Raw genomic sequence first — 25,955 nt, 5'->3', positions numbered from 1 at the left:
ACGGGGGGAAGCTCTGATGCCAAAGTTAGTAAGGAGTATAGTGAATAAACTAAATTGACAAAGTAGGGTTCGTAGATGAGAATGTGTACCTCAATAGCTTGGAATGCAAGTTATTTATAGTCATGTGATCGTAACTCCCAGTAAGTAGAAAGTCTCCATTAATGCCTCATTAATGGCGGTTACGGATCTTCTTTAAGTGTGGCCGTTAGCTCATTAACGGTTCATTAATTTCCTTTATTGGGAATCGGCTCAATTACTCGCCAAGCGGATCGAAGCATAATGGCGGGTCTCACGTAAGTTTGACTACGGATCCCGTATGGCAGAGTCTGGATGATCTGCCACTCTGTTGACTTGTTTGATACGCCATTGCTTCCTTGACGCTCCCAATACGCGGTCGTTTTGGTAAATATCATTTTTGATCCCTTGGATAATATCTCGATGTTATCAAAACTGAATTAAATTATAAAACTATATTTCATAATATCTCACCAGTTAGAACAAAATGGTTTTCACATCTATCAATAAGCTTGTCAAAAGTAACAAACTCAAACTTTTGGAGAGCAATTTTGCAATCAATCTCATCCACTTGTGTTACTTTAGTTGTTAGAAGAAACACAATCTTATGCTCATTAGGAATAGGCCTGCAGCTTTGCGAAGCTGGTATAATTTTGAAGTTCTCGATAACATGAATTTTGCCTTTATGTAATTTGCTTCAAAATCTATCAATTTGAGCTTTACAGATACTTCCATGAATGGTGCTACCCTATTTTGTAACAAAAAATTATATCAATGGATTTTCAGTTTTAATGAATATATAAAAATATTATATCAATGGATTTTCAGTTTTAATGAATATATAAAAAATATTACATAAATACCTCTTCATCTAACACTATCATATCCAAACTCATTATGAAATTGTTTTCTTTTGTGTTAAGTGCTTCGCATAACCTAATAACTCTGACTCTTATTCTCCACATGCCTTTTCGGTAGAGAGGTAGCTAATTTGGTTGAAGCGAGCCTTCATTTGCAACATTGTCATATTGCATGAAAATATATTCATTAAAAAAAATTCATACAAAATTCATATAACTCTAACAAAATTCATCATAGCCGTATATAACTCTAACAAAATTCATCATTGCCGTACTTAAAGATTTAAGTTTGTGGGGATATAAATTTGTGAAGAAAAAAATCGCAAACTCCTTACATTATATAGTACAATGAATTGTAACTGTTGATGTAATAATAATATTTATTAAATACAATTAATTAATGCAATATCTCTTCACCTACCTTGAATTGTTATATGATTAAATTTATAATCATTATTTCTCTCAAATAAATTTATTAAGTGGTGAAGCTCTTAGCCTAGTGGTTGAGAGCTTACATATGCCTTGGGAGGTAATGGGTTCGAATCACATTCGGGTCTGGTGGGGATTTTTCTTTCTTCTTTAATGTAAGCGCATTGCGCAAACTTTAAAAAAAAATAAAAAATAAATTTATTAAAGATTTAAATATATAATAATATTAAATATAATATTAAAAAAAGGTGGATACGAAATCACCTATCTATTTCCCACTAATAGATATTAAATATAATAATAATAATTGTAAATTCATTATATATATTAAAGATTATACATCCAACTATACAAATTCTCTATATGTTTTATTATGCATTAATATCATCCACTCATAACTCATTCGAATTTTATAATCAAATTAATTATATTATTTTATTAAATATAAAACTTTAATTAATTAAAATTCTTTTTAATGTTGATTTTTAAATGTTTGACAACTAATGAAATAAGCCTTTAAAACACTTCTATCATTTTCTTTCAGCTTCCACAATTATATATAGTATAGATACTTTTACATTAATTTTTTTTTGTTTGAGAAATTTTTAAAAATTATTTTAGTAACTTATTTAGTATGTTATATTGAGAAGAAATCACAAGCAAATGTGAAATGGGCTGAGGAGGAGGAGCAACCAATTTGTAGGTGAAAGGAAAAGCCAAAAGCCATATCACAAAACAAAGGCACATAAACGGCAGCAGAGTCAGCAAAGCTCTTTCTCCAATGGCTGCGAGGACACTCCTCCATTCCTCCCAATCCCAATCCCATCTCAAACTCTTCTCTTCCTTCTTTCCCTTTTCCATTTCTTATTCTACTAACTTAAACCCACGTCTCCTCAGGAAAAATCCCATCTTCCTCTCCTCTACCCCTCCTCTCAGATGCCTACAATCTGCAGCTACGCAGCACCCCACGCAAACTCATGAAGCACCTCGCCTGCCCAACCTGGTCGATATCCTCGAGGAAAGGGGCTTGCTTGAATCCATTACCACTGAAAATCTCAGGTCCGCTTCTTCAATTTCTAACACTACTCTCAAAGTTTATTGCGGCTTTGATCCCACTGCTGAGAGCTTACACTTAGGTAATCTTCTTGGCATCATTGTGCTTTCTTGGTTCCAGAAGTGCGGCCACAAGGCTGTCGCTGTGATTGGTGGCGCCACCGCCAGAATCGGCGACCCTTCTGGCAAGAGCCTAGAAAGACCCGAGCTTGATGCCGATACTTTGGAGAAGAATACTAATGGAATTACTGAAACCCTAACTAGAATTTTCAATAAGAACTCGAGTTTGAGCAGCCCAATTGTTGTTATGAATAATTACGACTGGTGGAGAGATGTTAGATTACTGGATTTTCTGAAACAAGTGGGAAGGTATGCTAGAGTGGGTACTATGATGGCGAAGGAGAGTGTGAAAAAGAGGCTTGAATCTGAACAAGGAATGAGTTATACTGAATTTACATACCAGCTTCTGCAAGCGTATGATTTTGTGTACCTTTTTCAAAATGAGGGTGTTAATGCTCAGATTGGGGGAAGTGACCAATGGGGAAATATAACTGCTGGAACTGAACTTATTAGAAAAGTTTTGCAGCCAAAAGATGGAGCTGAGGCCTATGGGTTAACATTCCCTCTTTTATTGAAGAGTGATGGTACCAAATTTGGGAAATCAGAGAATGGTGCCATTTGGCTCTCCCCATTACTCCTATCTCCCTACAAGTTTTACCAGTACTTGTTCTCTGTACCTGATGCTGATGTTATTAGGTTCTTAAAGATGCTTACTTTCTTGGAATTGAAGGAGATTGATGAACTGGAAATGGGAATGAAGAGGCCTGGTTATGTGCCTAACACAGCTCAGCGTAGGCTTGCTGAAGAAGTGACCCGTTTTGTTCATGGTGAAGAAGGATTGGTTGAGGCTGTTAAGGCAACTGAGGCCTTGAGACCTGGAGCAGAGACCAAACTGGACTGGAAAACTATTGAAGGAATTGCTGAGGATGTTCCTTCCTGCTCCTTAGCTTATGTTCAAGTTATCAATCTTTCTCTTGTTGATCTGTCAGTTTCTTCTGGCTTGCTTGAGACTAAATCAGCTGCAAGACGCCTATTGAAGCAAGGCGGCCTCTACTTGAACAATAGCAGAGTTGATAGTGAAGGTAAGAGAATTGAGGCTGATGATATTGTGGATGGGAAAGTTCTCCTTTTATCCGCTGGCAAGAAGAACAAGGTGGTTATACGTATATCTTGATTGCTCCTTTTGCACACTTGGATTATTTGTGTCATGTAAAATTCTTTGTTGCATTGCAAAGTAGAGAAATGATTTTAGGAGGTAATTTCTAAACTTGATTGCAAATGCATTGCTCTCTTGCTATTATTTACATAGCCCAGTTTAACATTTTATCCACTGTAAACTTTCTACTGTCCATATTTTAACCAAACTCAGCATGTTTGCTTGCTGCATAATTTCAATTCTCTATCTTAATAATAGCTTGAAAGTGTATAAAACAAGAAACACATATTTTGTCTATTGTTTAAGGGATGTCATGTTAAATTTAAATTGGAATTCATCTTGTGTTCAAGAATGTTACTATCTCCACTATTAATGTGATGTTATTTATCCCTCTTTGATACGATTTGGAGAATTGATTACTTTGGTTAGTGTAATCATGTGATGTGATGAAAGAAGAAAGAGATTGTGATACAGAATGGTTGAGCTTATTGATGAGAGTTGTGGTAAATTCGTTTGGCAAGGTAAGAGTGATGTTGCTAAAGGATAGTGCTTGTTCTCTTGAGTGGATGGGCTACTTGGGTGGTCCAAAATAAGCTTAAAAGGAGGTTGTGTTTTGTGTAATGGTAAGAAGTTTTCTTTATGATTTATATTTCCATTTTAGATGCTCTGATATTCCTCAACAGGTGTATGGGGTCAAAATGGAAAGTGATGATATCATTGAGAGTGGTTGGCAGGTTGTTAGAATTTGTGTTTTGAATGTGAAGGGTGATTTCGAAGCCTAGTAAGAATGGTGTTTTTATAAGTTTGTGTGGTGATTTATAAGTTTTACTACTAGATATAATTTTATTGCGTGGTTGGCTCTAAAACAAAGGTGGATATGCTGTTAAAGCTTGAATCCTTTGTGCTGTGATAAGTGCCTTGAAACTATTCAAGGTTTCTTGTACATTCTTAGTTTGGGCTGATGTTCAAACTCATTATGAAGGCTAAGTATAAGCCATTATAAAGGCAATAAAAGAGAGCAAAGTGATTGCTAACATTCTATTTAAAGTGTTGGAGGCATTCAAATGCTAGACATCTAGCAATTTTTTTTTTTTTTTTATCTTCATGAAAAACTCCTTGGCAGCTTTGGTTAAGATGTCAGCAAGCAACCTGCGCAATAGATTAATTTGATTTCTCATTATCAGGATCTTTCAAGAAATACATATTCACATCAATGTATTTGGATCTTCCATTGTAGCATAAGATGCTTTGAGAGTTTACTGTAGAAATGTTGTTACAAAAAATGGTAGTAGCTTCTAATTGTGTGAATTTCAGTTTCCCGAGGATTCTCCTTAATCAAATTGCTTAACAAGCACAAGTTGTTGCAGCGACAAACTCAGCCAAAGTAAAATGATATTGATTGCTTCTAGAAGACTATGAAGTTGCAAATGTCTCGTACTTAAACACCAGTGCTCAAGGGCAAGGTGGTTTGGATCACCCAAGTCCATTAGACGATTTTTTGGTCCTCTTGCCATTTTTTGACCACTTAGGCAGTGCCTAGGATGCCTTAAGACTGCCTAAAAACCGCATACAAGCCACTTGGGAGCCATCTGGGCGGTGATTAAAACAAAAAAAAATATATATTTTCTTTTCATTATGATTTGAATTTTTTGCTTGATTATAATTCATTTTTGAACACTTTTGCATGGTTTAGATAAATTTTGTTTAATTCATTCTCTATTTGTTTAATTCATTCTCTATTTGTTTCATGATATGATTAAGCACTTTAAAGATATTGTTTAATCATATAGTTAAATTGCAATATGAAGCCAGATGAAAGTAATTTAAAGTTAGATTACATTTTTTTTCCTTATTCAATGAAATCCCCTTATAGCGAAAGTGATTAAAAAATGTTGGCTTTTTTCCTTATTCAATGGGATTAGACTCACATAAATGACATGTCTAATAAGAACATGTCTAATGGTAATAATAAGTTTTTGGTGCACATAGGATAAATATCAACCAAAGGAAACATCTCATTAATTAGAGCTTAATGTGTTACACGAATAATTAATTAGTATAGTCATTTGAAAAAATCAGTAGCTTATATTAAAAAATAATTGATAAAAAATTTAATAGAAAAAGATGAATTGATGTGGCTGGTATTAAAATGTTTGGTAAAGTTTTAAAATACATTTTAGACCATATTGTTAATCTTGTTTCTTTGTTGATAGGGTCAGCAGATTATTATGGTGTTAGTCTGTTTGTTGAATTTAATATTGAGCAAAAGATGTTTTCTTCTTCTTCTCCTTTTCTCTTTTGGGTGACAACTTCAACTTCACATGCATCCCCACATGATTACTGATTTAAAGTTTTGAACCAAATAATTCTTTTTTAGATCTATCTGCCTGCCTGTCGTCTAATGCTGCTTCCTTTTTATTTTATGCTCATCAATTATTGATTTTATTCAGATCCTTTCTTTACGGGAATGGAATGAACATTTATCATCCCTATGCAATGCAATGCTCCAACTCCAATATATACTACTACTATTTCTAGATTTTAGCTAGGTATGATTCAGACTCAAATTAATTAAGACTAATCACCCTCATTATCTCGGGTTAAAGGTATAAACACTCACACCCCTGACATTACCATGTGTTAGGTATAATCTCAATTAATCACTCAATTCCTCTGTAAATGAAAAGAGTTTCACGTATAAATTAAACACAGCCTCCCTCGTGACATGATTCATTTTTCAAGGCACATGACATCTTAGACTAGCCTTGAAGTTTTAAAACTGTAATATAGAGTGCCAACTGACTTCATTTGTTAATGTTTTTATTCCTATATATATAGACAAGGATTTGAGGATTCCCAATGCTAAATATATACTAAAACAAAACACGGTTTCAAGCATAAACTTTTATTATATACTCAAGAGATGAAAGCTGAGGAAATAAATAAATGATATTGGATAAATTGATTCAAGAAAACAAATAAATGAGCAGTGGATACATAAATTAAATGTCACGATCGCGCTTGCATTCAACAGGAGTAGTTGGAAATCGAGAACGATCAGTGCAGTAATTGTAAATAGTGTACTTTTGGCGAACCCATTTGAGTCTACGGTACTGAGCAGCATCAAGGTCTTGATACTCCTTCTGATCCCACCAACGTTTTCCTTGTGTCTCGCAGAACTTGGCGTTCACAGATGCCTCACATCCATCTATATGGAACCCTTTGTATGAGGCTATAAATGGTGCTTTTGACCAGTCTGTTTTCTCCAATCCACCTCTTGTTGCCCAGTCATCTGCATTCCACAGGCTTGAGTACAGCTTCATGGGTTGATCGAATGGGAACCTCACTCCTAAATCTTTGCTGTTCTTGAATACCCTGATCGGAATATCATCCACCAAGAACCTACACCCACAACCTTACCTTATTAAGATAGATAACAACAAATACATACTGTCGAGATAGAGAGAGAGAGTTGCATACACAATCTGATACATGTTCCAAAGAATAGAGTAAGTGTGGTAAGCTTTGGTTGGATCAAACCACAAAAAGATCCTCTGCTCTTTGTTTCCTTTTCCACCAGTAAACACATTTGTCTGCAAGATGTAGGGCTGCCCTGTTCTGTTACCGAGAAACTCGAAGTCTATTTCATCATGCTCATTGTTTTGAGATGATAGCTGCATTCAAATTAACCAATTAATAACAAAACGGGAAGTCTAATTTAGTTGAAAGTGAAGAAGGACTTACATAGAAAGCAGTAACAGTTCCAGCAGAATCACCACCAACCATCTTAATGTGCATACTGAAGTGGCCAAACAAGTAGTTTCCTTTGGATTGAAAGCCAGTACCTGTGTATTTGTCAAGCATAAGCTGAATCTCAGAACCTCCATTCAAATACTTTATATGATCGAAAGCCCATGTTGGGTAATAGTTGCGCCCAAAAGGCACATCTACAGGCCTCTTCGGTGCAGCACCTCTGCTTCCAACACCTAATAATACAAAACCCAGGCACACACTCCATACTAAATAATTATCCATCTCCCTCTCTCTCTCTCTCAACACCAAGATAAAAGATAAAGGAGAAGAAGAAGACTCAGATGTCCAAGATTCGTTTCAGCCACTCCATATTTATAGGCCCCCAAGAAAGAAAGAGAGGAGATACAACCCACTTTTATTTAATTATATCTCTTATCCCAACTTACCATTGTTAGGATTGCACGTGCTTTCTCAATAAACTATTACTATCAATAACCTATTTTTAATATTCATATTCATATATATATATATTCACCTTTATAGACTTAGACCTAAGCTTTAAAATAATTTTAGTAAGAATTCCACTAACTAAGCTAAAATCTATCTGCAAATTGGTCAATCACTCACCAACAATCATTTAAAATGGTGTCAAGATGCATTCCTTTGGTAAAAACTTCTTATGAGATTTTTTTTTGAGAGAGCTTTTCTTAGCCGAAAATATTTGTACAGTTTGTTTAGAAGAACCTTGTTTGGAGGAAAATACATTGACAATAGGAAAGGTTCCACATGGCACTACTAGAAAAACCATAGTTATTTTATTGGGTAATTGAAAGCGTTACAAATGAACTTGTAATAATCTGTAAATCCATTACAGGTACATAATATTTGTAATGGCTGTTTTAGTGCAAACGTGATAATTCAATGTATTTGGGATGAATTGTGAGCTGTTGTGGTGGGAGTATCATGAAGATATTCAACAACAACAGACAGACAAATCATTTCTTGTAGGTCCAAGTGATTTTTAATCCTGATTAAGAGAGCAAAATATACATGCATGGACAACTTTATTCCAGGTACGAATTTGGCCGGATTAGATATTAGGAAATTTTGGAATATATTCATCAAGTGGAGTAATATCACCATTCAAATACGAATGCTAATATTGGATATGTGTTTGTCGTGAAAGTGCAACTTGCTAAACAAAGGAGAAAATGAATAAACCGGATATAAATAGGGATGTAAATGGACGGGGATTATCCGTCCCCGATGGGACCCCGCCCCGTTTTATTATGGGACGGGGACGGGGACTAATATGTGCCCCATTAGCGGGGATGGGAAAGGGTATTCCCGTCCCGTCGGGATCCCCGAACCCGCCTCGTATTGTGCCCAACGGGTATTCCCGACGGATTATTCCTTTAATCCCCGATAACATATTATTAATCATATAAAATGAAAAATACGCATAGAAAAACTTGAACCTATGATTAATCTGATCCAAATGTTTTACCTCTATTTCACTCTATATCTATTTGTTTATCATATTCTCTTATTTTCTTTCTTTTTTTCTCTATTCTTTTCATTTATTTCTTTTTTCCTATATTTTTTTAAACTTTAAATGGGTAAACGGGGATACCCGCAGGGTGAGGGCATGGATGAATTTTGTCCCTGTTTGTTTCGCGGGGCGGGTATGGGGATTCCCTGTTTAGTCGGAGAACGGGGATGGAAACTCTAATCCTCGCCCCGTCACGCCCCGCCCCGTTTACATCCCTAGACATAAATGTGATGGTGAGAATGATGTAGTGAGTTTCTAGAGAGAGTTCGCATAACATGTTTTTATCTCTTTGAATTTGGTTTGCTTTGTGATGTTGCTCAAAATGGTAAACACTTCAATTTATCTAAAATCTCTCAATCTTTTTTTCAATTAAAAGGTTGGAAAAGAGATAAGATGACCACCAGACATCCGAACTAGATTGGCACCCCTGGCAAGGCACCAAAACTCAAGACAAAAATATTGTTAAAAGAAAGAAAAAGGAGAACAACGAGAGTTTAGACGAATCGATAGACACATCGACCGCTAAGGTTACAGAAATAAACAAAAGAACAAAAGGTAGGAACTGAGTCCCACCAAGTGAAGTGTGTGTCCATCATACCATAGTTGGCTAAGGTATCCGCAAGCTGGTTTCCTTCCCGGTAAATGTGTGAGATCACTAAGTAAAATCTCTTAATTTTGCCATATGTTTGTTAGCATTACTGTAACTAACTTTGAAAAAGAACCGTTTCTTTTTCTTATATACAGAATGAAAATTCATGTCTTTCCTAGAGATGATAACGGGTATTGTACCCACGGGTATCCGGCACTACCCGATCCTAATCGGACTATCCGTATCCTGTATAAAAGAGTATAGGACGGGTATGAGATCAAAACAATTACCCATTAGGGTAATGGGAATACACTCAGGGTACGCGTTACCCGTCATAAATTTTTTATATATTAATAAATATCACTATTTTTTAGATGTAATACGTAAGATTTGAACCCCAAGCTTTTGTTTTTCAACCATTGAATTATACCACTAAGCTACTTTATTCTTATTAATTAAGGTTCAATTTGTTCGATTTTTAGATAAATGATTTATTAAATTTATACTTTGTTAAATTTGTAATATTCTTTGTTTTATTTTTTTATTCTTAACGGGTAAGGGTACCCGCGAATTAAATGGGACGAGTATGTAATGCAAAAAGTATACCCGTTAGGGTAATTGAACGGATACATGTAATTAAAAAATAAAAGGATAAGAGTTTGGGATGGGCATCACCCGAGGGTATCCTACCGTTGCCATCCCTAGTATTTCCATTCAATCGGGCCAGATCTCATCAATGGTAGCCCCTCCGTACTATCCAACAAATATAAAGTATATTACATTTTAAACTACATTTGTCATAGGGGCATGACTCCCTTCGTGAACCTGGCTCGGGTAAAAAAAGAATGAAAAATTAATTTATCTACGAGAAAAAACCAAACATAAAAAAGTTGCTCGATAATTTTGTTATTTCCAGAATTTAAAGTGTATTTGTTTTCTCTATTTTAACGTCATATTTACCTTATTATATTGAAAATGTGAGCTTTAATCGTTTGGTTAGACAACTACCGCTTGACTTTTATTCATGAAAAGTAGCGTTTTGAAAATTCAATTTTTCCAATAACAAATACCAAGCAAATAACAATAGTAAAAAATAGGTAAACCAAATGTCCTAATAAAAATTTGGCATAGTGGAAGAATTAGTGAAAGATTGAGTAAATTACATATGTGGTGTACAATCTTTACTCTGTTTCATAATTTGGTGTACAATTTTTATTTTTGCACATAAAAGTATACGAACTTATAGTGACTTCCCACTAAAATGTACAGCAACTAAAAATGACCGGCCAATCCAGTCAAACTGCCACATCACCAATTTTTAACTCAACTTTTTATAAAATGTGGACCCACCATCTCATCCAACCTTATATTTTCATTCTTATTTTCTTTCCCTCCATTTTTCTTTTGCAAACATCATTTCTCTCTCTAACTCTCCTCTCTCTCTAATTCTATCTTTCTCTCTCTAACTCAAACCAGCAAGAGTTTTTAGAAATCCAAGTTCTCAACATCGATTTCAATAATCAAGTTTTCAGTTGAAATTGATTTTGTCTTCGTTATGATTACACAGATTATCCTAATTAATATATATATTATCAATACCATCACTAGCAATCAGTATGGCCATGTAGAACACGACAAAGGCAAGAAGTAAATAAAGTTCAAGTGAAGAATAAATTTCATGTAACTATGAAAAAAAAAAAAATTAAGCTCTTTAACAGAAGTTTGTATAGGATAATTAAATAAAAGGAGATTTTCGCAAATTATTACCAAAATAAGAATTTGTTATAGTATTTGAGATGAGTGGTACTGAGAATAAGATCTATCATGTAAAATAAAATCAAAAATTAATTCCACCATCAGTATTTGACCTTCGCGATTCTTCCGTCTATATAGAGACCTGACATAACTGTCTGTTCCCAGATTAATTGAGTTTTTTATCTATTAGGACATTGGGATTCCATAACATGGCCATAAAATACAATACTCCAGTTAGCATAAAAAGAGAAAGATAGAATTAGAGAGAGAGAGGAGAGGAAAGATAGAGAGTGAAAGGGAGAATTAGGGAGAGAGGGGAGTTAGAGAGAAAAGTGAAAACCGAGGAAAGATAGAGAGTGAAAGGGAGAATTAGGGAGAGAGGGGAGTTAGAGAGAAAAGTGAAAACCGAGGAAAGAGAAAATAAAGATGAAAATATAAGGTTGAAGAACATGGTGGGTTCCATTTTTATGAAAAGTTGAGTTAAAAACTGGTGATGTGTCAGTTTGACTGGGTTGACCGGTCATTTTTACATATTGTACATTTTAATAGAAAGTCACCATACGCTCGTACACTTTATTGTGTGAAAATAAAAGTTATATACCAAAATGTAAAACAGAGTAAAAGTTATAAACCACGTATATAATTTCCTCGTGAAAGATTTCCTTCAGTTGACTGTTTCTTAATCCAAAAAGATGTCCTTTTGCTAAATTTTGGAGCACTAACCCCTGAAGTTATTGGTTTGGTTCATTCACAGATTTATTTGTCCATATGTGAATCTGTAAAATCGCATATATAAGATCAAAATAAGGGCTAATTATAAATTTAGTCCAACTAAAAGGGTCCATTTACATATCTAACACATTTTGCTTCCATCTCATCAAATTAGACACTTTCATCCACTTTTGGATAAAATTACCCTTAGTTCTATTCGATCGATCCATCTGCTCCTGCTTCTTCTTTCTGCTTCATCTGCTTCTTCATCCCGTAGAAATTGTATGTTTTTAGCTTATACGCCTTTTTTTCTCGTTGGTCTTACATATTTCTTCATCTGTAATGGTATCGTTTCAATTTCCTCTATTTTCCACCATTTTTCTCCATTTTCCTCCATTTTTGTCGCATTTGTGACGAATTCGTCACAAATTCAACATCGCAGCAGTTCAATTTTTATATATTTTTTTTTCTTTCTCATTTTTTGAGCTTTCCATCCTAATCCATTTCTATAGACACTAATTCTTCAAAGGTTGAACGAAACATATTCTCTTCTCTTTATAAACCACCGTCTTTTCGTCGGTTTGAGATGGTGAAGAAGACGTTGAGAGTCTGAGGAAGAATGTGAATTAAAATAAGGGTATTTTTATCCAAAATGGATGAAAATGTCTATTTTGGTGAGATAGAAACAAAATAGGTTAGATATATAAATGAACCATTTTAATTGGGCTAGATTTGTAATTAGCCCTTAAAATAAGCATGCTTAATAATTGTGTAAAAAATAAAAGTGGAGTGAGTAAGTTTATTTATTATTGTGAAGAAACTGATAATGTTTATGAATGGGAGCAGAGGCACATGAATTAGGATGATGTTATAGTAATTTGTTTGTTACATGAAAGAGACACTATTATTATTATTATTATTATTAATTGGATGGCCCTTTTTGTTTCTGGTTTCCAACACCTCAATAATCAATTAATAATGTCTTATATTAATGTTCATTTCTGTTATTCTCTTTTGGCACATATATCACAAATAAATATAATTGCATATCTTCATTATTAAATTATAATAACGCCGAAAACCAGAGAAGTTGTCCAGCATATAAAGAGAAAACGTTGGGAAACACCGTAGGAACAATCCACAAGCATTGCATGTAGATATCTCTGCCCCAAGGGAATTCACATCAATGGAGTTGGAGACCGAGACATCGAGCTTTGCTTCACGTCACGGGGAACCTCATCCTCGTTCTTACTAATATCTTACGGGGAACCTCATCCTCGTTCTTACTAATATCTTACGAGAATTTCTATAGAGATTTTTAAAATAATATATTTATATAAATTTTTAGATATTTATTTTTATATTCGGTAGATTGTTGGATTACGTATAGATAATTATTAGTACATTTTTTTCATTAAACATACTAACTTTTAATGTGTTATTGGTACATTTTTTTATTAAACATATCAAATTATGGGGGCTATCAACTAACGAACCCATACTATTCAAGGGTGGAGCCGGTGGCCGGGGGTGCCGGAACCTCCCGAGCCCTGGGCTGGCTCCGCCACTATCTGATTATATTATACGGTAAAATTTCTCTAAAAAAATGATATTTAAAATTTGAGTAATCTGAAATAAGGATCCAAATCTCACACAAAGGGGATGGAGTTTATTTTTTCCCCCATTTAATAAATGAAGACATAATGGAGATTCTCCATCTAAATGGGAATGATGATTATGGGAAAGCAATACCCACACTATCCCTCCTCATTTGCAACCCTAATTGGATGTCACAATCTCATCTAATGTTATCTAGATATTATGGCCTGTTTGATAAAGAGCTTTTTAAGGCAAAATTAGAGGTTTGAGCAACTTTAAAGGTTTTGACTAATCAAACCTCTAATAGTGGTGTTTAGTGGAGAGAGGTTTGGAAGAGCTTATTGAGTCTAAAAAGCTAATTTTGAAAAAACACATTTTAGGAGCTTTTTCAATTAGCTTATTGCTCCATATCTTTTGAAGAATATTTTTACACTTATTTACTGTCATCTAATCTCAAAGAAAGACTTTACTATGTTCTTATTTGTCATTTTACACAAACAGCTATTAACAATAAGCTAAGTTTTACCAAACAAGTTTACACAATCAGCTAGTCAAATAAGCTAACCAAAAAGCTAATCAGCTAACAGCTAACAACTATTTGCCAAGCATGGCCTATATGTTTTGGTGCAAGTCTCCCTTTAAACCTCACAATTTAAAAATGCATTTATATATTTACCTTACTAATATGATTCAAACACTTTATTTTCATTTCTCATGTGGGATTCAGTTCATTTCTACCATCCTTGTTATCTTTTAAAGCCACTACACATATGTTCCATCTCGCACTACCTTCTTAGGCCTGGGTCAATATAGGTCCACTAGCTTTCGCCTGAATCGTCTCCAAACCAACACATGTATTAAAGAGTCAGCTCTAATACCAATTATAATATCATAGTCCAATATTGTTCTTTAGTTCTTCTATGTCGTATAATGGTTGTTTAGTTTTATGTCTCCAACTCAAAATATTTTCATGGTATTTGTAACTTGTTGGAATATCACTAGTTACAATATGATGAGTGGTTTTTTTTATTGTTTTAACTTTGATAACATATAAGGTGTCAAATGGTTTAATTACCCTTCGGAGTTGAGACTTTGATAACTTATTGTTGTTTCAAACATGCTCTAACTCAATAGTTGGGTGGACTTAGCAAGGTTAGAACCAATTGTTTAATTGCATATGGGTAGCATAACATGTCAAACATAGATGTTCAATACTTTAGTGATTCTGTTTTCACTTGAATATATATGAACTGATTCGAGCCTCTATCCGGCTATCAATTTAGGTTTCCTGTTTCAATTTCTTGGTTCAATATTTAGAGATAGAACAAGTATGTTATCTTCGAAACAAGAAGTAGATCAAATTCTATTTTAAAACAGGAAGAAGTTGTACAGTAAACAAAATCTACAAAAAAACATATATCTTCAAGTTAGACAAACAAGTTAGGCCTCACACACTTGAAAACTAAGGGAAACTTAATCTTCGAGGTATGGTACTGCTTAGTGCTCTCCCTCTTAGACATCAAACATAGATCATGCCCCCATTGCATGCTCCTCCCTCCATCTCCTAGCAGTGGCGTCATATTCTGATATGTTGCTACTGTATTGCTCAGTAACTTATTCCTGCCCTGGAAATAGATCCTCAATATGGGGCTCTACCATCAGGGCATATATATGCCATATCAGCTAACAAATTCTTAGATAAATTAGGATTAGTGAATGTATAGATAAATTGGTGAATGCAATAAAAATTTAGTGTCAACTCTAACTGTGGCAGTGGGATAGACAGGGCGAGAAATGAGATTGGGAAGAGAGATAAACCCTGTAGGACTAACATTTGGGTGATAAATCTTAGTCATGAACATAAACTGAGAATAAGAATAAATTTATTAGTGTATCCATGGTAATAAAATGAGAATAAGAATAAATTGATCAGTGTATGCATGGTAATAAAATGAGAATAAGAATAAATTGATCAGTGTATACATGGTAATAAATTGATGAGCTTAATCTATTTTGGTATTACAATTAGAAGTCTAGAGGGGTATTCTAGAGGGAATCAGAAATTGAGTTCAAAGACACCTCCTTAGTAGGGGCTATATTGGGGTCTCTTATCTTCACTGCCCAACGGAATATGTCTACATTGAGAGGACTTGCATGCATCAAAGGTAAATAAGAAGAAAAACATGAAGAAGGAGACTGTATAAGAAGGTAGAAACAGAGATACCTTAAAGACTCTGATAAGTCCTTAATTTACGTATTTATGCATGCATATTCATATTTATATTAATGCATTTAGCTTAGTTTACGATAGGTTTTGGAAAGATTTCACTTGTTTGTTCATGATTTTTACAGAGATAGGTTTGAAATACATAAAACCTCAATATGAAGGAATATCAACAAGGAATAGTTCAAAGACAGAAGAAAATAGCCAAATTAGGGCAAAATCATCTGTCACGTTCATGACATTCATGTCCCGTTCGTGACATGCCTTAAACACTAGCATTGACAGAAGAACATATGTCGTGATCGTGAACTATGTCGCGATCGTGACAGACAATTTCGCCAACTTTGCATGGCAAAGCAAAGTCATGAACGTGACACTCCTGTCTCGTACGTGACCGACATCTTCATTGCAAAAAGACATGATTCTTCAGTGCAAATGCATCTCTTTCAACCTGAATCAACATTCTTCTTCACCACGGGCTATGACTCTGCATAACAACACTTGAAGAGTTATCATCTTGAAGATAAATGATCCTTCATCCACTATAAGAAGGATACTCCTCTCTCCATTCAATATACAGAATAATACAGACAATAGTTACAGAAAATATACTATACAAGACAAGAAGCAAGAAGATTCTACAGTTTCTAAGCTTTTATTTCCAGCATTGAAGGAAGCAAGATTGAGAGATACACTTCCTCGAGATACAAGATACGAGATACAAAAGAAGAAGAAGCCCTAAGGCCTGATAAACCTTACAGAGACAGTAAATAACGGGCTTATGTTTATAATAAAGGGCTTCCGATCAAACGAAGTCTTTTTGAACCAAATAACATCATCCTTTTCCCGAATGGTGGGAGTCCACATAATATGGAAGAGAGCCCCAGTCATAACCACGTCCATGTCATCACATAGTTTGACCAGGGACAACAAATCAAGCTAGACATTCAGTGAGATTTGCGTAGGACAAAAATCCAACTCATTCAAGATGTTAGTAGCCATCAGAAAAGGGCAGTTTAAGTCCTTGCTCCAAGAAAATCTTGTAAAAACCTATGTGACCTTCGGGAGCTTGTGTAATCACTTGGTCTGGGCTGGGCAGTACAGCTTCTAGTCGCCAAAACTCTAGGTATTTAGACGTTAATTTGGGTCAAAGTAAATTCATCCATAAGGAGATTTGCTCAAAGTTCTTGAGTTTTGGGACATGGGCTTTCTTACGCTTGCTAGTCGAGGGGTTGATGGGAGCTGATTTCTTTTTAGGAGACATACCAAAAGAAGATAAAATAAGGAAAAAGAAGATATTAATATACTTACTTGGACAAAAAAAACTAGGTCATCGGAGAAGAAGGAAGCAACGATAAATTCTAGTAGAGGTTTGAAAGAGAAAGTAAAAAGAAAGCACTCGAAACCCTAGGTATTTATAAGTGTTCTCATGAACTCAAAATGACATTGACGATTCAAAAGCCTGCATTTAATAAAGGTATCGATGAGGAACAATAATAGGTGCAGACACAAAGGTGCAAGTTCCTAAGCCAACTACTCCATACTAAGGGCAAAGCGTGGTAGCACACGGTCCATTAAAGCATTCAAAAGAAGATACGACAGCGTTTCAAATCCTTCACACAATTAAATAGATTAATAGACTGAAAACCATCCCTCATTCGGTATTTTGAACTCTAAAGAGTTCGGACATGGGATGAAAGAATGGGGACATATGATACCTTAAAGAATATTATATGGAAACATCATTTACATAATTTCACCCTTCGGATCTGGAAGATTCACAGGAACCGTCCAATCTGGAGGAAGGAATATTCCCTAAACATGAGAATGGAACCCTTCAGCCATGTGGAAGGATTTCCACTGTCCATCCCTGGAACCGTATGGTTAAAAAGGAGCAAATGTTGGATCAAGATAAACGGTTGCGCAAAGGACATGGGACAAAGGACAAAGTGTGCCTGAAACTTTAGATGTCCTAAATCATTATGTTGCATTCCTAGAATGATGAAGGTTGCCCTTGACTACCACTATAAATAGAAAAGGGATAAGGTACAAAAATGCCCCTAACGTTTACGGTCAAGAGCAATTTTACTCCTAACGTCTAAAATAGTGCAATTGCACCTCTAACGTTGGTAGCCAAGAACAATTTTACCCCTAACGTTGACAAGTTGTCAATTTGAGAAATAATTCATCAAATTGTCTTTTTCAGTCATGAATCTTGTTATCTACAGTTCACATGTGCGTCATTTTATCACTAATTAGTAACATGTCACAAATGTACGATTAAACGAGAGAAAAAAATAAAAAATATATACTGTATTTTTGTACGAGATTACAAAAAAAAATCAAATATTTGCCGAAATTTAAAAGTTTTAATTTTCAATTCTATTATTAAATCATAAAAAATTATGAAATCTTTTTTTAAAATCAACACACGTGTAATTGGTGTAGAATAAGGAACAAAATATCTGTATTTTATAATAATTTCTGAAATTGACCCAACTTGTCAACGTTAATGGTAAAATTGATGTTCACTGTCAACGTTAGGGGGTAAAATAACATTGTTTTAGACGCTAGAGATAAAATTACTCCTGACTAGAAACGTTAAGGGTATTTTTGCATCTTATCCCAATAGAAAACGTATATGATTCATATGCGGTATATAAACACAACAAGTGTCAATACTTTGATTATCTTCGACCTTCCTTCCACCCTTACTAATTTAAGCATCAGAACGGTTTTGCCGAACTCAAACCAGTTATTATTCTCTGAAAGAAAGTTCAAGAAGATTCTTCTGATACAATGATATCATGCTCTAAACAAAAATTGTCAAAAAAAATTAATCTAATAAGTTAGATTAAATTATTTCTATTAACCTCCTCCAATATCTTTCCTAACATGGTTAATTTGTTGTTTTTGGGTTGTATAAGGATAGAGGAAAGATGAAGCAATTGAAGCAAATGCATGTGAGCTGGTTTGAGTAAATGTGACATTTATTTGAATAGCTGTTTGGCACACGAGCTGTTCTCTTATTATACGCCAACTTGCTCCAGTTTCCCATCACATAGGTATATATAATTAGCCAATTAGGTATCCATTAGATCAATATCTCTAATGAAAAATATTAAACAACTCAGAGAGCTATTCATTAAAACAGCACAGAATATCTGAACTTAATATTGCTGTGACTACTTAATCATTAATTGAAGCAAGCATCTGACAGCCAATTCACCTCAATTCAATAATATTTTCCTGCATATGTTTGCACTTAGAGATTCTCATATCCTAACATATACCAATCATATATAAATAAGTGAGACAATATCAGCTGTATCTTGAGTTGTAATATATAATTGATAATCAATTAACTAAAAAAATTGATATACGGTAACATCTGAATATTATCCATGGAACAAACATGTAATAGTAAAAGAAGGGAAGAAGTCTACAATATTATGTCACGCCACGTGGATCATAACAAGATACGCCATTACGCCCCATACCAGCATACATCCACCTTGATGATTCTAAGAATATCAAAAGGCGCTTTTATAGCCACCCCTAGACGGGAATAAATGTACTTAAATAGCAATTAATATTCATTAAAAGGAGTGATGACATGACTGTTCGAATGAAACATTATTAATACTAAAAGGTTACAAAATCTAGATAAATACCTCAATTCCAAGGTATTCTGGATACACTTAGTGACTCACAAAAAAACTCATTATTACCCTTATTATTCATAAATACTATACCAACTTTGGTATCGGAGTGTCTCCTGTCGATCCCAACGACACCTCATATGGAAAGAATTTCGACCAAGGAAGTTTAACACAACTAAAAACTGGTGCAGTGAAAGTGGAGTTGAAAAATAGAATTCCAGCACGAACAAGCAAGATGATGTCTGATGGACTGTCAATGCCTCCCACTACTGGGATCACCACTATGCCCACTATTGGGATCCTTGCAATACCTACTAAGGGAAATTTAACCATATCTACCACCCATAATTCTACGCCTTTGACATTCCACTTAACGATTTCCACCTTTGATGTCGTCATAATTGAGAATTTAGATGAAACATCCCCTTGTACGTTCCTTAATGAGGTAGGAGGTGTTGTTGCCACCAATATGAGCCAAGAGGCAGGGAATCGCTTAATTGCGATATTCATTGACATAGCTGACAAACTTGTGGCATCCGTCCGAACCCAAACTCGTCTCTATGCGAATGTACAGTTTGGAAGTGTGTTACATGGATTAGGTAGCGGACCTCCCATCTCAAGACTAAGTGAACATCTCTACACTAGCGTACCACACATCCTTCAATGAGGTGAAATCTTGGGATCAATGTCAGAGCTCTCCTCCTATATACCTCCAGGAATGACAGATCCTCCATTCGCCCGAAATATTGAATCCACAACAAATCAAACCAGATTCATTGATCGGATTGGCATTCATAAAGAACTATTCAAAGATCCGAAAAGATCCTAAATTCGAAGAGAATTATGGTTGTTTGATCCGATCACATGACAAATACTACCCCAGAATATGGATCGGCCGGCTCCTAGTGTCGTAGTAAGATCACAGCCGATGATAGATAGGTTAGGAAGTAGAATGATAGATTATTCTACTCCCTAACCTGCCACCATAGAGAGAGCAAATGACGAGATAGAAACACGAGTGTTGGATACCTTGGCCAGATACGGATATTCAGCAAATAGGAAAGCTCCATCTCATAGGGATTCGCCATTCGTTTTACAGATCTTAAGCTATGAGAGAGATCGAAGGTTCAAACCTCCCGCTCTTCCATGATAAAAAAAAGGAGAAGGAAATCCAGAGGCTTATGCTATGACACCAATGAGGGGATCGTATGTAGAGTTTTCTCAACAACTTTTTAAGGTCTGGAATTTGACTGGTTTTAGTCTCTTTCTCTAGGGCCGATTGATGGATGAGACAGCTAAATCGTGAATTTTATGCTAAATTTGCTGGATGTATTCCTCCAATGGTAGCATGTAGATCACACGAGGTGAAGATCAGCCCTTGAGAGAGTATATTGATAAATTCAACCAACTGCATGTGCAAATCACACGAGCTGATCTCAATACCGCTATAGAAGTAGTGATTCAAAACACCACATGCGAAAGGCTAAGAGAAGATTTGATCACAAATCGCCCCAAGACTTTAATGGAGCTGATTAACATGTCCAAAAAATTCATGGATCTGGACGATGTAAAGAGAGAAAGAAGAGCAGTGATAAAAAAAATCAAAGAAATGAGAATAAAAGAAAAGAAACTCCCCGAGATATGCCTTCCAAGAGCAAATGAAGCATTCAAGAAAGACTGACATACATCCCCATTGGATGCTCCAAAGAGAGAGATCCTCATGTGGATCGAGAAAAGCCAATATAAATGGGATATCCAATATCCTGTGTCCAAAGGAGGGGAGAATGTCAGATGGAACTCCAAGGCATACTGTTGATTCCATCGGATCAATGGCCATGACACAGAGGTCTGCTGGGAGTTGTCCAAAGAAATAGAGAAGATGATAGAAAGAGGCAAGCTAGATAGATTCATCCAACCCCCCCCCCCCCCCCCCCCCCCCCACGATTTGGAAGAAGACAAGCAAAAGTCAGATCTGAAAAATAAATCAAAGGGAATTATAAACGTTATAGCTGGTGGGTCAGGATACCAACCTCCAATTAAACAAACCAATACATCCACATGGGCTGACAGTAGCAAAGATTCCTTCAATTGCACATTCATCGAATCAGGAAATGTTATCTTTCCACGTACGGATGCTCTGGTTATAGCCATGACCATTGAAGAATGGGATATGAAGCGAGTGATTATCAACACTGGAAGTTCTTATAATGTTATCAGTAGAGGAGCATTCACCAAATTGAAAGTAGATCCGATATGAATTGAACCGACATTCTTAGATATATTGGGAGTAACCGGACACATGGTATAAACTAAGGGCCAAGTAATATTGGAGTGTGAGATAGAAGATGAAAACCAGGCCAGGAAAGGTGATCTAGAGTTCTCCGTCATGGATGGGAAATTGGCATATAATGTCATCCTGGATAGACCATTCCTTTCAGTGACTGAAGCACTTATCTCCATCCGACATTTGGCGATCCATATCCCCGTAGGCAAAGGTGGGGTTATGATAAAGGGAAACCAAAACGTGCCAAGAGACTTACTTTGCCTCACTGTTAATACGCCTACAAAAAAAGAAGAAGAAATAGCAAAGCTAAAAAAGGCAGATGCCATTGAGGAGGTGATATATACCGAGTGGTTAGCCAACATCGTCCTTGTGAAGAAGTCAGGCGGATCATATCGGGTGTGTGTCAACTTCACTGATCTCAACAAAGCTTGTCCAAAAGACAACTTATCCATTGCCTTGCATTGACATCATGGTAGATGGAACCACTAGTTATGAGGTATATTCTTTTACGGATGTCAAATCCAGTTACCATCATATACGAATAGAGCTAAAAGGCCAATTCAAGACCTCATTTGTCACTCATCGGGCTATATATTGCTTTAAAGTCATGCCTTTTGAGTTGAATAATGTAGGAGCAACATATCAGAGGATGATGAATAGAATCTTCGAAGAAAATGATGGCAACAATTTCTCAGTATATGTTGATGACATAATTACCAAAAGTGTATCCATAGAGAGGCATGTAGAGGACATCAAAGAGATCTTACTAGTTCTCCAACATTACAGTGTGAAGCTTAATTATGAGAAATACACATCTGTAGCCACTTCAGGAAACTTTATAGGCTACATCATTAGCCAGAAAAGGGTAAGAGCGAATCCAAATAAAGTAAAGGCAATATTAAAATGAAAGCACTATAAAACATTAGAGAAGTGCAAAGGCTAAACAGGCGAATCATAGCCTTAAGGCGGTTCATTTTATGGTCGGAGAGATGATGCTTACCTTTTTACGAGGTGATAAAAAAGCAAAAAACATTTGAGTGGACACCAAATTGTCAACAAGCTTTTGAGGGCATAAAACAGTTCCTGATTGAACCTCATTTTAATGAGTAGGCCAATCTTGCGAGAAGACTTGTATCTGTATGTATCTATTACTGATAGAGTCGTTTGCACGGTGGTTATCGGAGAAGAAGAAGGACAATAATTTCCCATCTATAATGTCAGAAAAATGTTGAAAGATGATGAAACTCGATATTTGAAGCTGGATAAAATGGCCCTCACATTTGTAACAACTTCCATCCATATAAGACCTTATTTCGAGGCAAATATTATAATAGTACGGACCAATATCCCAATGAGAAAAGTATTGTAGAAACCAGAAACATCAGAGAGATTGATGAAATGGTTTATACGACTATGAGAATTTTATATTCGATATAAAGGAAGATATGCCCTCAAAAGCTAAGTCTTGGTAGACTTCGTCAACAAATTCATGAAAAAAGCTCATGATTTTCCTAAAACAAGAAAAGGAGAGTGGACAATGTGCATATATGGAGCATCCTCTTCTGAAGGGGAAGGAATAGGTGTTGTTATAAGAGGTCCAGAATTCATCCATCTTCAATATATGGCGAAGCTCGCCTTCTCAGTCACCAACAATGTAGCAGAGTACAAAGCAGTGATATTGGTGTTTCCCCTACAATTACGTGGGAACTAATTGAAAGGGATCAACGTAGAAAAAGTGCCAAACAGAGAAAGAGCCGAAGAACACCGCTCAATCAGAACCATCCGTGAGAAATAGACCAGGTTGACCAAAAATGACAGGGGAAGCAGAGTTTAGGTGAGCAGTAGCACGCCCCACTAACCAAAGCTAGTAGAACTCGAAAGCATAAAGAATGTGGAGTAAGAACGTTGGCAGGTGGAGTTCGTGGGCAGTCCACAAAGAAACAGAGCCCGTCGCACAAAGGGAACCAACTGAAAGAACGTGGGTTAGTGGAACAGGAATGTGGGCACGGAAGTTACTAGCACTAACAAGCCACAGTATTTAGAGAAGAGAAAAAGCAAGAAAAGGGATCCAACTCAAACCAATTCAACAAAATGAAATCAAATCAAACCAAATCCTAATGGAATTCAAACAATTCTTACATTATGGACTCTAGCTATTCTGCAGCCTTAGTTTATTCATTTTGATTTAACTTTCAAGTTGTAAGTTCTAGCTCTAGTCTCTCAGTTTCTATCAACAAAGGCATTCGAATACAATACAATCAATACTATTCCCTTTGAAATCTCTCTTTTGCAACATCTTAGTGTAGCCATAATCAGTCTTCTAGATTCCACTACGAACTCTAAGAACTTTTATGTCCTTTAAGCTTTTTACACTTTCGTTTGATTAGAAGTTAGATCCAGCTCTTAGCTCTTTTTGTAGTTTTTTACAAAGCTACTGGCATGCTCGCAATCCGATCCAATCCACACAAGCAAGGCACCAAACAACTGGGATTATAGTTGTTGAAAGAAATAGCTTCGAAATGGATCATGATATATAGTGATTCACAGCTAGTGGCTAACCAAATCATAAAAAAATGAGATGTTAAAGATGGAATCCTACATCTATATGTTGATGAGGTTCGTGGTCTTATTCGTGCTATTGAAGAAAAAGAGGTGAAATGGGAAATGGTGCATGTACGATGAGGATCAATCACAGAAGCGAATCATGTGGCTAAATCCACCTCCAGCCTTGATCATTGGAAAAATCTCACATGCCTATTCGAAGTAAAAACTAAACCAGCATTCACCAAAGAAGTTGTAGCAATGGTAGCTCCAACAATAGAGGATTGGAGAGGATCCTTCTCTTCCAATACCTAAATTTGGGGGTCCTACCAGAAGACAAACAATAAGCTAAAAGGCTAATGAAAAAAGAAGCCCATTATGCAGTTATGAGTGAACAATTGTATCGAAAATCTTTTGGCTAGCCTTGGTTAAAATGCAAAACAAAGGAGGAAGGTCATTACATACTACAAGAATTGAATGACGAAATATGTGGAGCACATGAAGCGTCTGCCATGATCTTTAGAAAAGCCTGACTAATGGGATATTTTTGGCCAAGTACAGATCAAGACGCCCGAAAGATAGTCGAATCTTGTCATAATTGTCAAATTCACGCCAATGACAGTCATAAGTCTAAAGCTTTCCAATGACCCATTCTAGAGGGATGGTCATTAGCAACCTGCGGGATTGATATAGTGGGACCATTCCCAGCAACAACCAAACACCATAAGTTCGTGATTGTCGCAATAGATCATTTTACAAAATGGGTTGAAGTAGAAGCCATATCAACCATCACCACTTATCGAATCATTGACTTTATGATGGTGGGTATCATATCTCAATTTGGGATCCCACATACTAGCAACACTGATAATGGTACGCAGTTCAACTAGCTGAATTCAAAGGCTTTTATGAAAGATTGGGCATCAAGAACATATATGCTCCCCCAATCTTTTCTTTATGCCTTTAACAATTGTTCAATTTGTGACCTCTGTCATCCCATTAGATTGAGGATAGTAAACAGAGGCGAACCTGTTTAAAATGCCAAGACTTTCGCAGAAGGCTTTGAACTCCCCACAATTGAATTGTGTCCCATTGTCGGTGATAATCGTATGGGGGACTCCATATCTTCCTACGATATTGTCCTTGACAAACTCCACCATCCGTTCTGCATTTATGGACGAGACAACCTCGGCCTCCACCCATTTGGTAAAGTGATCCACAGCTACTACCACATATTTCCTTTGTCTTTTGGTAGGTGGAAAGGGACCAACAATGTCCATTCCCCAAATGGCAAACGGTCGCCCCTCGATGATGGGTTTTTGAAGGTGCTTAGCCGTGTGAGTTTCATTTGTATGAACCTGGCAATTGTGACAGAATTCCACCAACTTCTGCGCATCGAGTTCCGCCATGGGCCAATAGTATCCCGCCAACCTGGATTTCTTCAAAATGGAGGCGGATGCCTCATGAGCTCCACAAGTTCCCTCATGCAACTCCTTGAGGATCTGATGTCCCTCCTCTGTTGTGACACACTTCAACCAGGGATGTCCAAAAGACTTCCTGTACAAACAATCATTTATTATGGAGAAATAAGCGGCCTTTCTTACCGTCCGCCGAACTTCTTCTTGGTCTTGAGGCAAAGTTCCATCTGCAAGATACTGGCGAATCGGTGATCTCCAATCACCTTCTACAGATGTAAGAAGAGATACAATTTC

At 36.0% G+C, this 25,955-nt stretch overlaps 2 protein-coding genes across 2 annotated transcripts; one reads left to right on the top strand and one right to left on the bottom strand.

The window, feature by feature from the left end:
• The first annotated feature begins 1,979 nt into the window (after positions 1-1,979).
• LOC136223975 (tyrosine--tRNA ligase, chloroplastic/mitochondrial-like) lies at positions 1,980-4,620 on the top strand. Its single transcript, XM_066012161.1, has one exon. It carries the CDS (start codon positions 2,086-2,088, stop codon positions 3,589-3,591), a length of 1,506 nt encoding a protein of 501 aa, XP_065868233.1. The 5' UTR covers positions 1,980-2,085; the 3' UTR covers positions 3,592-4,620.
• Positions 4,621-6,504: 1,884 nt separating this feature from the next.
• On the bottom strand, positions 6,505-7,735 carry LOC136224620 (probable xyloglucan endotransglucosylase/hydrolase protein 5). The gene is made up of 3 exons (XM_066013006.1): positions 7,318-7,735; positions 7,054-7,247; positions 6,505-6,975 (listed from the first exon to the last, which is right to left on the bottom strand). Exons 1-3 carry the CDS (start codon positions 7,606-7,608, stop codon positions 6,576-6,578), a joined length of 885 nt encoding a protein of 294 aa, XP_065869078.1. The 5' UTR covers positions 7,609-7,735; the 3' UTR covers positions 6,505-6,575.
• Between the last annotated feature and the right edge of the window lie 18,220 nt (positions 7,736-25,955).

This window comes from Euphorbia lathyris, chromosome 3 (assembly GCF_963576675.1).
Source record: "Euphorbia lathyris chromosome 3, ddEupLath1.1, whole genome shotgun sequence".
NCBI lineage: Eukaryota > Viridiplantae > Streptophyta > Magnoliopsida > Malpighiales > Euphorbiaceae > Euphorbia > Euphorbia lathyris.
The sequence above is the reverse complement of the archived record's forward strand: the minus strand, read 5'-3'. Positions and strand labels throughout refer to the sequence as shown.

Bases quoted from the DNA above. Each gene is read 5' to 3' on its own strand.
- LOC136224620 (XM_066013006.1), bottom strand. From the start codon at position 7,608: ATGGATAATTATTTAGTATGGAGTGTGTGCCTGGGTTTTGTATTATTA. The intron at 7,248-7,317 runs GTAAGTCCTTCT...ATTTGAATGCAG, and splicing joins GAACTGTTACTGCTTTCTAT to CTATCATCTCAAAACAATGA. The intron at 6,976-7,053 runs GTATGCAACTCT...TTGTGGGTGTAG, and splicing joins TGGAACATGTATCAGATTGT to GTTCTTGGTGGATGATATTC.
- LOC136223975 (XM_066012161.1), top strand. From the start codon at position 2,086: ATGGCTGCGAGGACACTCCTCCATTCCTCCCAATCCCAATCCCATCTC.